Source organism: Haliaeetus leucocephalus, unplaced genomic scaffold, assembly GCF_000737465.1.
Source record: "Haliaeetus leucocephalus isolate CR32 unplaced genomic scaffold, Haliaeetus_leucocephalus-4.0 Scaffold484, whole genome shotgun sequence".
Taxonomy (NCBI): Eukaryota; Metazoa; Chordata; class Aves; order Accipitriformes; family Accipitridae; genus Haliaeetus; species Haliaeetus leucocephalus.
The window spans coordinates 8,485,303-8,498,255 of record NW_010972920.1 but is presented as its reverse complement, the minus strand read 5'-3'; the positions used below and the strand labels follow the sequence as shown (position 1 = coordinate 8,498,255).

At 47.6% G+C, this 12,953-nt stretch overlaps 1 protein-coding gene across 1 annotated transcript in view; it reads right to left on the bottom strand.

Moving 5' to 3' along the window:
• The window catches only part of FAT4 (FAT atypical cadherin 4), a 148,240-nt gene extending 135,323 nt beyond the window's left edge, over positions 1-12,917 (bottom strand). The window contains exons 1-2 of the mRNA XM_010575616.1: positions 11,581-12,917; positions 7,632-11,520 (exon numbers count right to left, since the gene is read on the bottom strand). Of these exons, the coding sequence (XP_010573918.1) occupies positions 7,632-11,520; positions 11,581-12,917 (5,226 nt within the window). The remainder of the gene's footprint in view (positions 1-7,631; positions 11,521-11,580) is intronic.
• Positions 12,918-12,953: the final 36 nt, after the last annotated feature.

Below are 12,953 nucleotides of genomic sequence, written 5' to 3'. Positions count from 1 at the left end.
TCATGGGGCTCTTAGGAGTTAGCTTCCCTCACATGGCCACCGCAGGGAACCCAAACCTGGCCAGGGGATGCCACCTCCAGGCCACAGGGTAGAGAGGGAGAAGGTGATGCACTGCAAGGAGATGCTCTTCTCCAAAAGAAGGAGCCCCCAGAGCTCCTTCTGCCTGTCTGAGCCTCAGAGGCTGCTCAATGTTTTCACCAGGAGCACGCCTTTCTGTCTGTCGAGCTGGATGTCTGGATGGCTGTGTTCAATATAGTAGAACCCTTACACGCTATTTGAAGATCACTACGTCAATACAAGCAACAGCCTATTAACAGTGTGTATGTGCGAAGACTGCAGAATACAAAATGCTAAGGCAAACGCTTGTTTTCATTACTTTTTGCATAGCTGTTGGCACATAAATTACCACTTCATAATAGGCTCTTTGAAATTCTTTTGCATTAACTAATGTGACTACGTGTATTTTTACAGTGCAATCATAGCTATCAGTTTCCATCTGTTCTACTGTCCTTTTGGTATGTTATTGCTGAGGAAGTAAACAAAAATAGATCACTACAAACGCAAACCTGGGTGGCAGTCTAGACTAAGGGTCTAATTAAAAAAAAAAAAAAAAGATTTATTAGAACAGAGAGAAACATCACAGTAAGACAAAGACACAGTTTCCCTAACATATCTGGTATTATTCTTGGCAAAGTGAAGTAAGGCTATAAATTTACTGAAACAAATCAGTATGGTACTGATGTACCATACTGATCTGGCATCACTTTTCCTGACTATGAGACTATGTTAGGAAAACTATTTTACTTCAATTTTAGTCACCATAAATTTCTTTCCTAATTAGAACCCAAGAGTATTAGGGCTTGTCTACAGACAGGTTTTGCACAGACACAATTACGCGGGTAAGAAACCAAACTGACTTAACGGTAACGCTCCTCCCTAGTCTAGACACAGTTAAAACAAACTATACCAGTAGAACTATGTCATGCTAAGGGGTTGCTTTGATATAAATTAAACGGGCACCTTGTTATTGGAGGGGTGGGAAGTGGCCCTTGGAGCGGTGGTTCAACAAAATCCAACCTCTGAAAAGACTCAGAAGAGTCCACGGAAACGTCTGGAGCCTCCTTCTGTCAGTCAAAAGGGTACGAACATCCTCTGATGAGATGCAGTCTCAAGGTTCAAGATAGGCACAGGAAACGGGAAAAGGCAGTAGCAAAGATTTCAGGACCCAACGACGACGTAGTCTTACCCCAGTAAAGCTAGTGGTGAGAGCTGGAGACACCAAGAGGGCAAGCAGGCTCCGGTGACCAATTTCTGCAGTTCTCCTGATCGAACAGCCACCAATTGCTTCACCCAACACTAACACGCGGAAAGAAACCTGCACTCCAGCAGCTCTAGGGGTGTATCATTTTACATGGAAAAGGACTCGCTTATTAACATCAATAGAACCCAAGAATCATTTAGAGATTTGTCTGAAGAATTTAACACTTAGCAAAAATAAGCACATGAAAATTTTGCTCTGGTTTTTGGCTATTATTTCTAGTGTTTGCATTAGAGATGCATGAAAAATAATATTTTCCATAATAAAGAATGTTGTTTTTAAAGTCTAGTGATTTTTAACATAAAAATTATGAAGTGACCTCACATGCAAAAATGCCCAGAGGCTGCTAACATAGCAAAGAAATGAGAAATTCTAGATATTAAGAAAATGTAGCAAGGCCGAATCATTAGAGAAATTAGAGAGGATGAAAAAAGGGACAACTTCGAACTGAAACCCAGAAATTGGTTTGGAACAGTTTTCAGCATAAGGCACATTTGTCTCCCACTCTAGTTCAAGGAGAGCTTAGAGATCCCTTTTTAGATCAGTGCAAATGGCAGCAATAACTTAAATAATTACATGTTTCTCAGAATCAGCAATATCAGCACTAGGAGGAAAAAAACTGGCTTTGGAGCTGGGACAAGGCAGCAGATTTTCATTGTTTACTCAAACGTTTCATAAGTAGTTTCCTTTGTCAAGCTACAATTAATGTGCCGTGCATCATTAAAGAATAAAATGATTTATAAGTAGTATGAATACAAGGACTACCCCATTGTTCTTGTTTGTACTAGTAAATAAAAGACACGTCAGATAAGACTTCTCTGAAGTAGGTTTCAAATCCTCTTGCTAAATTTAAAGCCCTCCACCGCTAGCCAGCTTGGTTAGAAAAGTAACACCTTCAACGTTTTGCCCCACCAACCCACCCCTTTCCCTCTCTCAGAGGGATGTTCGGTCTCGCCCCACATCCCTGAAGCGGTACCCAGCCCAAACAACACATGGGATGCATCGTGCTCCTATACGCCTTGGGCAGCCTCTCCTGCAACGTATTTTGTCGTTCCTGCTTAGCAGCATCTTCCCTTTCTTGGTCCAGATTTCTGGAGCTCTGCGCCAGATACGCACAACGGAGACGATGGTTTTTGAGTACCTCCGCCTCACACCTAGGTCCAGCGAGGACCCGCAGGGTGCAGGAGTGACACGAAACTAGCTAAGCCACAGGACCTAGGCTGGGCTGAGTCAAAAAAGCTCCACATAAACTAGTTACGTCATGCGATTGCGGTTTTACTGCCATGGCTGCAGTTCACACTGAGTCATGGTGAAACGTACTGTGATTTTCTTTCCAGGAGGAGAGGGCCATCCGTTCTGCCTGTCTTCATTAATTTCCAGATCTTTACGATGCCAGCAGTAAGCATTGTCTAAAATCCCCATATCTTGCCTGATTAAAGAACACTTTTTTTCCTAGGCTATGGATTTGGGAGATAAAAGTCTTCCCCAGCTTGGAAGTCCAAGCTTCCCAACAGTACCAGTCATGAAATGTAGCGCAAGAAGCAGCTACGAATGTACAAATGCAAAAAAACCCCTCAGTGCCTAATGTTTCCCTGGCTGAAAATGAAGACAATCACCCCTCTTTTGAGAGCATGTTAACATTCACAGGTAAAAAGTGCTACTAGGATCATTGCTCTGCCTCTCAAAGCATTTCCATTTTCAACTCAGTACCATCGCTAAATCTCTCATTTGAAGTTTATACACTTTCCTCATTTGTACCCTTGTCTCCCTTCCTTGGAAACCATTTAAAGTATATGAAAGATGTTTAACTGAACAAGTAGTTCACCTCCCAAACTGTCACCCTCTCATTTGTCATACATGATATACATGTTAGCACCACTGGTCCCTAGCAAACTCACTGCTCCTTTCAAGGAAGCCATCCACTGAAGGGTTAAACATGCAAACTAGCAATCCTGTCTAATTCCGTTTAATCCCTAGTAACACAGCACAGAAGATGAGGTATTGTCCCTGGGTTCCTATTATTACTGCCAGCCGAGAAACGAGGTACAACATATGACCACCCAAAATATCCCAGAGCAGACGATCATTGCTTTGGGAGGCAGGATTCAATAAAGTCACATGGTTTTCAAGTGATGCCAATATGCATTAGTCATTCTATATTAAATATAAAGTAATGATGGTGAAACCCCGAGCCCTGCCTGAAGAGGTTAAAAGAGAATTTACACTGGAGAGCCAAGAGAAAGGAGCTAAGCAATTGCCGAGTTTTTCTTCCTTCAGCAGAAACACATAAAAAGGCATAAAATGGCAAACAGAAGGGCTCCCTTCAGGACACCTACATTATTTTTTTCTTATCTGAGAAGAACAGTGCAAGACCTAATGATTAATACAAGAGGGGAAAAAATAAGACTGATCACAGAACATGTTCACACAATGTCAAATCATCTGGTTTGTCACTGCAGATTACACAGAAATAGGCTAAAAGTCCAAAATAATAAAAAACCCTTTCAAATCAGTAATAACTATCCAAAATTACACCCCTTAGCTGTAAAATATAATGGAACAAGCACTTGGATTTTCTTTGCAAATCTCGAAGTATTTGGTACTTTGAGCATAAAGCTTTAACCTCACAATTTGCACTTTTTCTGACCCCCCTCCCTCCTTTTTCTCTTCATGTATTAATAACAAGCACAGAAACATACACAAATATGAAACCTAGTGCTAAAACCCAAATAATTCACAAACTGTAAATAAACCGTTCTTTGTTTTCTAAACTCTTTGCTGTTGCTTTACTGAAAAGATAACGTAACCCTTCAGTCTGAAGGCACATCAGCTGCTTTGGGTTCAGAAGGGGATTCACCACAGTCCTGCCATTGAAGAGCTCTTCCCTCAGACCCTCTCATCAGAAAGGGCTACCATACAACCCCGGTACCTATACAATCAGTGGATCTACAGTCTGATCCTATAGGGCAAACCCCAGGGATGGATGAGAAAGACTGGAAAGAGACTTTTTCAGTTGGAGCACCAGGTGGATCTTTTCGATAGAATTGATATTATTAAAAAAAAAAAAAAAAAAAGGAAAAAAGTATAGTGACAGAATTGAGGAACAAAAAGTATCACACCATTTCTCAAGGACAAGGATTGATTCACTTCTAGAGTAAGTGGTTTCACGCAAGCCTGCTTTTCTTTTATACTGCCTGCTGGCTAGACAAAGCCTAGTCACTGTTTCGAAGCCATAAATATCTCTATTTCACACCAGGTATCTGTCACCCAAAACCATTCCTAAAGTCTACATTAGGCAAAAGATCTATTAACTTTCTTGCTACTGCTGCTCTCTTCAATCTCAGCCAGCAACTTTAACACTGAGCGGCTCTGAGTGCTCAGTGGTTCACTCGAATGCCACAGTGCAATTAAGATGATGTCTGGCATCAGGGCAGAAGGCATAGCAGGCAGTGAAGAATGCAGAAGTTGTTGAGCAGATCCTATTACTGTTTTACTCTTTTCTTTAACCACATTCAGAAACAAAACCCAACATACTCTTCAGAAGAGAAGGAAGAAAGAAAATACACAATACTCAAGCTTTTTCCTCACACACAAAAAAAACCCCCCAAACAACAAAAAAACCTCAAACCTAAACACAAACCCAAACAAAACATATATCCAGCTTATCTGTTCAGAGAGCTGTCAGGTGTAGTGGTACCAGACCTTTTAGGCTCTGTCTGCACACCTGCATCAATGCTTTACAACTTAATTCTCAAGGGGGAATCTAAAATCAGTCAGTCTTCATCTTGCCATGTATATACCAAAAAAAGTTGAAGACATCATGGGCTAAAAGAACACTTAAGTTTTGTGGCTTTAGATATTCTACAGGTTCACGCATATTCATTGTCCCTCGTCAGTGTCCTGGTTATACCACCACTCAAGCCATCACCTTAAAAACAGGGACTGGAATAAACATTAAACCTTCCAAATTACACCTTTGATGCACAAAGACTTTAGCATGAGTGTGCTTTAAGGTGAGTTTCCAAAGGTAAGGCATAATGTTCACGCCCTGGGGTATTGGCTGGTTTTTTATGAGAGAAGATAGGCAGCAAACTCTAAGACCAAAATATGTGCACTGAATACATCAGACCAAAACCCCAAAAAGTTGCCATCCAAAAGCAACATGGAAAAAAGCTGCGCTGCTTATTCAGCACCCACTGACAGTCAGCTTGCACAAAGAATGTCACTGTAGTGGTTCTTGTTCAAGCCTGGGACAGCAAAAGCCATTCCAGAGAAATTCAATCAGTCAGGAGAAAGACTGCATATGATTATGTTTTTTAAAGTTGATAGCTGATTATAATTTTTAATATATTTCTAGAGAAGCACAGTAAGCTAATTATGTTTGGGAGAAGAAGCATTTTAGAAGCTATAAAGATACAACCAGTAATATGAAATCCTAGCTCCCAACTATTGCTTTCAATGCTCTTTACACAATAAAACATTTGTTTCTGATTTCAGGAGTGGTTTGTATTCAACAATGTAAAATTTGTTTAAAGTTTCAATGGTTGTTCTCTTCCCTGCTCACCAAATATTCTTATTAAATACTTTCACAACATGTGAGACTATTGCAGCCATAGGGTCTCTCATGAGTCCTTCTCCAGTCAAGAAACACTTCGGTCACACGGGCAGAGTCAAAGTTGAAGGCTTGTGATCCAAACACCCACTGACAAAGGCTTAACCCTCAAAACAACTGTCTGTCAAGACAAAATATGATGTAATAATAATAAAAGAAAAAACAGGATAAAGGTTTAGGCTTTTACAAATTACTAGCAGGGGTACAAAGACCTGTATAACAGGAATCTTGTCATAAAAATAGCATGAATTATTTGAACCAGCAGCGCTACTAGAACAGGTCATTTTCCAATACACTACTGCTCTTCAAAACACGATAATCAACAGCACCTAGCACACACACTAAGATGAGCTCTCTCATCCGTGCTAAGAAATCTTTGAGTTTGAACAGTGCTCAAACTCCCTGCCTAACAATTACTTTGTAAAGCATCAGTCACTGCCAGTACAGGAGTGCGAGGTTATACACCTATACAGATCAGACTTAAAATACAGTAAAAAAAACACCAAAAAAGCCGCCATGAAGAGAAACAGCTACAGCTGCCAAGTAAAGAACTAGAAATACCACATCTGCTGAAATCAAAAAGAAAAAAACCCAAAGCACCACAGTATCCTTGGTGGCTCAAAACTCAGACGTAACTCCCAGGAGGAAGCACAGCTGGGGGCAACGCCCGGGATGCATAGGGCTGTGCAATATTGAGGTAATACGTTCAGCTGGCGAGGGAAACTTTAAACACGCTACCAGCCAGCATCCTCTGCTGGTTGACCCGCTCCCCAAACTGCCAGGGACTGCAAGTTAACTGGCTGATAGCGAAGCGCAGAAGATGGTGCGACTTAAACACGAGGGGCTCCCTTTCACACCAGGCTTCTCAGTGTGCCCGCAGAAGAGAGCGAGAACGGTGTAAACGACCAGCTCTGCGGGGCAATTACCAGACAGAGCAAATAAAACATCTGTACAGGTGATGATTCAAACCTGCTTTCCACCCTTTGGTCCTCAAGCTAGTCACGCAGAGAACGTTTAAAGACCCTTCAGTCAAGCCAAACAGCTTTGTGATAAGGAGAGTTGCCAGCTAAAACGTTCCACTTTTACCGTCTGCCGCATCCCAGACAGAAACGAGACCATTTGCATACTCATCAGTGAGGGTAAAGAAGTAACCTAAATTGGAGATGCATGAGGAGACCTATCTGAGGGACTTAACCAGGCAGGGATGCCAAGCACATCCAGGACTTGAGACACTAGATGAGCTGTTCAGAGAGCAATCCTCTGCCGGCCACTTCTCAGACAAATGCTGACGTGATGACTGTAGCGAGAGAAGCTCAGCTGTAATTCACACAGAAATAGAAAGACTTAAAATAATTAACAACTGCTAAAATGAGAAGGCACGCGAAACTCCAAAATGCCCGCGATTAAAGCTTCTAGCACCTAAAGCATTTAGTACCTAAAGTTTATTTGACCAACATTGTGCCTACAGCAGCCAAATTCAAGCGCTATGCCCAAGCCTCTCTCAAATTTCTAGGGAGGCTGCTTTGAGGAAAACAGGTTGAGGTATACTAATTGAAAGGTTGTCTTTTGCTAATGAATCAGCAGACGTAGCTTTCGGGTCTTCTGCTGTGCACTACCGTCTGTAAAACAGCTAACAACAAATACGCAAAACGGCTCATTCAGAAAGCAAACAGGTAAATAATTACTGAATAAAAGCTTTACCTCTGCTCGTTGCGTGCGGGGCAGAACAGACGACTTTTCGATGGCATAAACATCCACCAAGTAGAGACGCGCTCCTTGCTCCCTGTCCAAAATGGCAGCGGTCTGGATGACACCAGTATGGCGCCCGATGGTGAAGAGGCGCCCGAGACTCTTATCTTCGCACCGGACGGACACGATGTAATATTCCACCTGAGCTTCGGAGCCCCGCGGACTCGCCGCTTCGATAGATATCACATTTGTCCCAATAGGCTCACCTTCTTTTAAGATGGTTATGTATTTCGGCTGAGTGAAAACAGGCCCGTCAAGCCCCTGCAGGATTATAGTCATCTCGGTGGTGGATTTTCTCCTTTCAGGGCCAAGATCCGTGGCAGAAACTATCAGATTGTATATGAGCTGAGAAGGCACCAAAGCTGACGCTACTCTTAAATCTCCGCTATAGCGATCCACAATAAAGGTTTCGGTATCTCCGTTGACTATTTCATATTCCACTTCTCCGTTGGCGCCCTCGTCAGGATCTGCAGCAATAATTGTCGTGAGGATCGAACCGATCACAACCGAGGGGTCGGCTGCGAGAGCATTTTGCGATATGAACACGGGAACATTGTCATTTTGATCCGTCACCAAAATGGTCACATTCTTCAAAGCGAATCGCCTGGACTCCACAGGAACAGCCTGATCGGTGGCTTTCACTGTTAACTCAAAGAGGTTAGCAAACTCTCGATCTATTTCAGCATTGGTAAATATCGTCCCTCTCACTTCATCTATACGGAAATGATTACCCCTTGGCATCTGTTGAATGATTGCGTACGTTAGCTGCCCATTAATATCCGCATCCGGATCATGAGCAGTCACCGAAATAACAGGGCTACCAACAGGAACGTTCTCAACAATAGATTTAAAGATGTCCCCCGGAGGAAAATTAGGAGGGTTGTCATTGAAATCCCTAACATGTATTACCACTGACATTGTCGATGACCGTGGTGGCCTTCCTTGGTCTTTTGCTGTTATGTTCAGCTTATACAGAGATTGTGTCTCAAAGTCCAGTTTCTTTGCAAGAAAAATACTGCCGGTGTTGGGACTGATGCTGAAGGTCCCATGATTGTTCGTCCCCGTAATGCTATAGTGGAGGTCAGCATTGTCACCTGAATCGGAATCGGTGGCAGTGACAGATGACACAAGTTCACCGACTCTCATGTTCTCCAAGACATCCACTAACAAGGTTGATTTAGGGAAGGAAGGACTGTTGTCATTTTCATCCAACACATCAATGCTCAACATGCAAGTTGAGCTTAGGGAAACTGCTCCAGCGTCTACCGCTTGGATGACAAGCGAATACGACGCAGTAGCTTCATGATCCAGTTTGCCTACTAAGGTTACCTGGCCTGTGCTACTATCTATTGCAAACTGTTTTTCTTCATTTCCCTTGATTACAGAGTAGTGAATCAACCCATTAACCCCTTCGTCAACATCTGAGGCGGAAACCCTCAGAACTTGTGTCAGATTTGCTGCCAGTTCCGATATAGTAGCTTGGTAGAGATCTTTCAAAAATTTGGGGGCATTATCATTGATGTCTTTCATATAGATTTGTACAGTTGCCTGATCCTTTAGAGGCTTTGGCAACCCCTGATCTGTTGCTATTACCGTGAGACTAAATACTGCAGCCCCCCTTTGCCTCATAAGAGCTTCTCTGTCAAACTGATGAGTGCTTCTTATTTCCCCCGTTACCGTGTTCAGCTCAAAATCTGGCTGCATATGCTCAAACGAATACCTGACTTCACCATTTGGCCCAAAGTCTTTATCTACGGCATTTATTTTACCCACATACGATCCACCTCTCTGCTCCTCTTCAAAATAAAATACATAGTTGGTACTGTTGAACAGGGGCCTATTATCATTTACATCCTCCAGAATTACAGTAACGTTCACAGTAGCGTTGAGCGGCTCTACTGCTCTATCAGAGGCAACAACCAGTAAAACATATCTTTCCTGAAGTTCACGGTCCAGTTCGCTTTTTATATAGAGCTGGCCATCTGGGAATATGCCAAAGGCATCCCCAGTATTTCCTTCAATTATGCTATAAGCTATTTCGCCGTTCACTCCCGAGTCTTTGTCAGAAGCCTGCACCTTAAAGAACCTGGAATTCACAGGCTCTGACTCCAAAATAGTAATTTCATAGGAAAGCTGGTCGAACACAGGCGGGTTATCGTTTACGTCGTGGACGGAGACGGTCAGGATAAAGTTAGAGGACAGCTGTGGCACCCCCATATCCGAGGCCAGGATTTCAACCTGATAAGACCCAGCATTTATGTCAAGTGGCCCTATTAAGCTTATGGCACCTGTTTGCTCACTGATTGAAAACAGGCCCTTTGGGTTTTGCTTAAGGCTGTAAAGGACCACACCGTTAACACCTTCGTCGGGATCAAGAGCTTTGGCCTGGAATATGGTATGCCCAGCTTTCCAGTTTTCAACCACGTTTACGCTTTCCACCGCGTGAATAAAGTGCGGGGAGTTGTCATTTAAATCTTTGACAGTTATATTGACCATAGCATCTCCAGTTATCGCCCCACCGCTAGCAACCACCTTCAGCTGGTAAAATGCTTGCTCCTCCCTGTCAATAATACTGGCTGTGGTGATCTGCCCCGTCACTCTGTTGATGGCAAACACGCCCCTTTGGTCACCTGTCGTAATAAGGTAACTGATGTTGGTGTTGAGGTCCATGGTGGAAGCAAAAACAGTGCCTACGTGGTAACCTAGGGCAACGTTTTCAAAGACAACGAAACTGTACGTGCCCTGGCTGAAAACGGGCGGATTGTCCTGGGTGTCCAAGACGGTGATGGTGACAATGGCTTGGTTCTGCGACTGAAGATGGCCACCGTCGGTGGCCACGATCTGCAACTGGTAAGCAGTTTTCTCCTCCCTGTCGAGGGCTATTTTTGTTGTGATGACCCCCGTCTGGCCGTGGACCTGAAACCTGGAGGTGTCTCCAGCCGAGATGCTGTACTTGACCGTCCCGTTGGGTCCCAGATCAGGGTCCGTGGCAGACACCGTGGTCACGTAGGTTCCGGCTGGCTCATTCTCTTGGATATGGGCGAAATACTGAATGGGGTAAAACACGGGGCTATTGTCATTCACATCCAGGAGACTGACGTTAACTCGGGCTATTGAAGAAAGGGGAGGAGAGCCCAAGTCAGTGGCCAGGACCTGCAGGGAGAAGTGAGCCTGCTCCTCCCGGTCCAGCTGCGAGATGGTGCTGAGCTTGCCCGACACGGGATCCAAGCGAAAGATCCGGCGAGGGGTCACCGAGGAGGGGCCAACCGCTGCCAGCGCCGGCTCGGCTTCCTGCAGGGAGAAGCGGACAGTCCCGTTGTCCCCCAGGTCCCCATCCGTGGCGCTCAGGACCAGCAGCTCAGTTCCCGACGGGGAGTTTTCCGCCAGGGACACCTGGTAGCCCTCGGGTCGACTGAAGCGAGGTTTGTTGTCGTTGACATCCAGGATGGTCACCACCAGCTGCGCGTAGGAGAACTTGGGCTGCACCCCTTGGTCACGGGCGCTGATGTTGAGCACCACCTGAGAAGCAGTCTCCCGGTCCAGCCCGCCGGAGACGGACGTGCCCGCGGCATGGCCGGCGGTGCCGCCCTCGGGGCCGGCCGTGGTGACCAGCCCGCTGTGCTCGCTGATGCGAAACCAGCCGAGCTCGTTGCCCGAGACGATGCTGTATTTGAGGTTGGCGTTGAGGCCCGAGTCACGGTCCGTGGCACTCAGGCCCCGCACGTAGCTGCCCAGGGGCACCTCCTCGCTGATGTTCACCCTGTAGACCGACTGCCCGAAGACGGGGGGGTGGTCGTTAATGTCGTTCACGAAGATCACCAGGCTAGCTACCGATGAGCGGCTCACAGGAGCTGCCGCCCCATCGGGGGAAAGAGCAGAAGTGGGGGAGCCCGGGGGGGGCGGTGGCGGGGCCCCGTAGTTATCCGCCACCGCCACCGTAAGGTTGTAGGCCGGGATGCGCTCCCGGTCCAAGGCGGCCGCCACCTTTATAAGGCTGAGGTTGGGTACCTTGCTGCTGTGCACCTCAAAGTGCCGCTGCTCGTTTCCCGCCAGGATCGACACGGAGATGTTCCCGTTGGCCGCGGGGGAGTCGGCGTCGCTCACCGTCAGCAGGGCCACCACCGTGCCGGGGGCCGCGTTCTCGTCCACGGAGGCGAAGCGGGAGGTGGCCGGGAAATAGCGGAATTTCACCCGGGGCTCGTTGTCGTTGACGTCGAGCAGGCGGATGAGGGCCTCGGCCCGGCCGCTCAGCGCCGGCACCCCTCGGTCCACGGCCTGCACCGTCAGCGAGTACTGCTGTCGCGTCTCGTAGTCCAAGCGCTCCCGGATGCGGATCACCCCGCTCTCGGGGTCCACCTCGAACGGGAGGCTACCGGCCCCCTCCCCGCCGCCGGCCCCGTCGCCTCCTTCCAGGCGGTAGCGGATGTCAGCGTTGGTGCCTTCGTCGGCGTCAGCTGCAGCCACCTGGAGAACGCTGGCCCCGACGGGCGCGTCCTCCGGCACTCGCGCCTGGTAAAGGGTCTGGCTGAAGACGGGCGGGTTGTCGTTGATGTCCTGGACGGTGACGTTGACCTGGAGGTACCCCCGCCGACGGGGCTCGCCCTTGTCCTCCACTTGCACCAGGAGCTGGTAGGTGGGGGTGGCCTCCCGGTCCAGCCCGCCCCGGGAGACCAGGTGCAAGAAAGCTCCTTCTCCGCTGGGGTTGAGGGTGATGTTGAGGCGGAAGCGCCCCTCCTCGTTGCCGGCCACGATGCGATAGGAGCCGTGGTCGACGCCGTTCGTGCCGCTGTCGGCGTCGGTGGCCGTGTCCAGGATGAGCTGGCGCCCGCTGCCCGTGTCCTCCTTGAAAGTCACCACGATGGAGGGGTCGGGGAAGACGGGCGCGTTGTCGTTGAGGTCCAGCACCAGGACCCGCACCTCGCTGGGGTAGGTGGGCTGGCTGGAGAGGACCACCAGGTCCACCACGTCGCTGGCCAGGCTCTCGCGGTCGATGGTGGCCCGGGTGTGCAGGGCGCCCGAGCTGGCGTTGATGGAGAAGAGGGCGTGCTGCTCGCTCAGCCGGTAGCTGAAACCGGGCCGGGTGGCGATCGTGCCCACCCAGGTGCCGGCCGGCTGCTCCTCCAGCACCTGGAAAACCTGCCGGGGCTCCGCGGCGGCGCCCAGGGGCAGCGGCAGCAGCGGCAGCAGCAGGGGCAGCAGCACCAGCGGGGCCGCGCGGACGGCGGGGGGGCGGCCCATGGCGGCCCGGGGAAAGGGGAAGGGGACCGGGGGGGG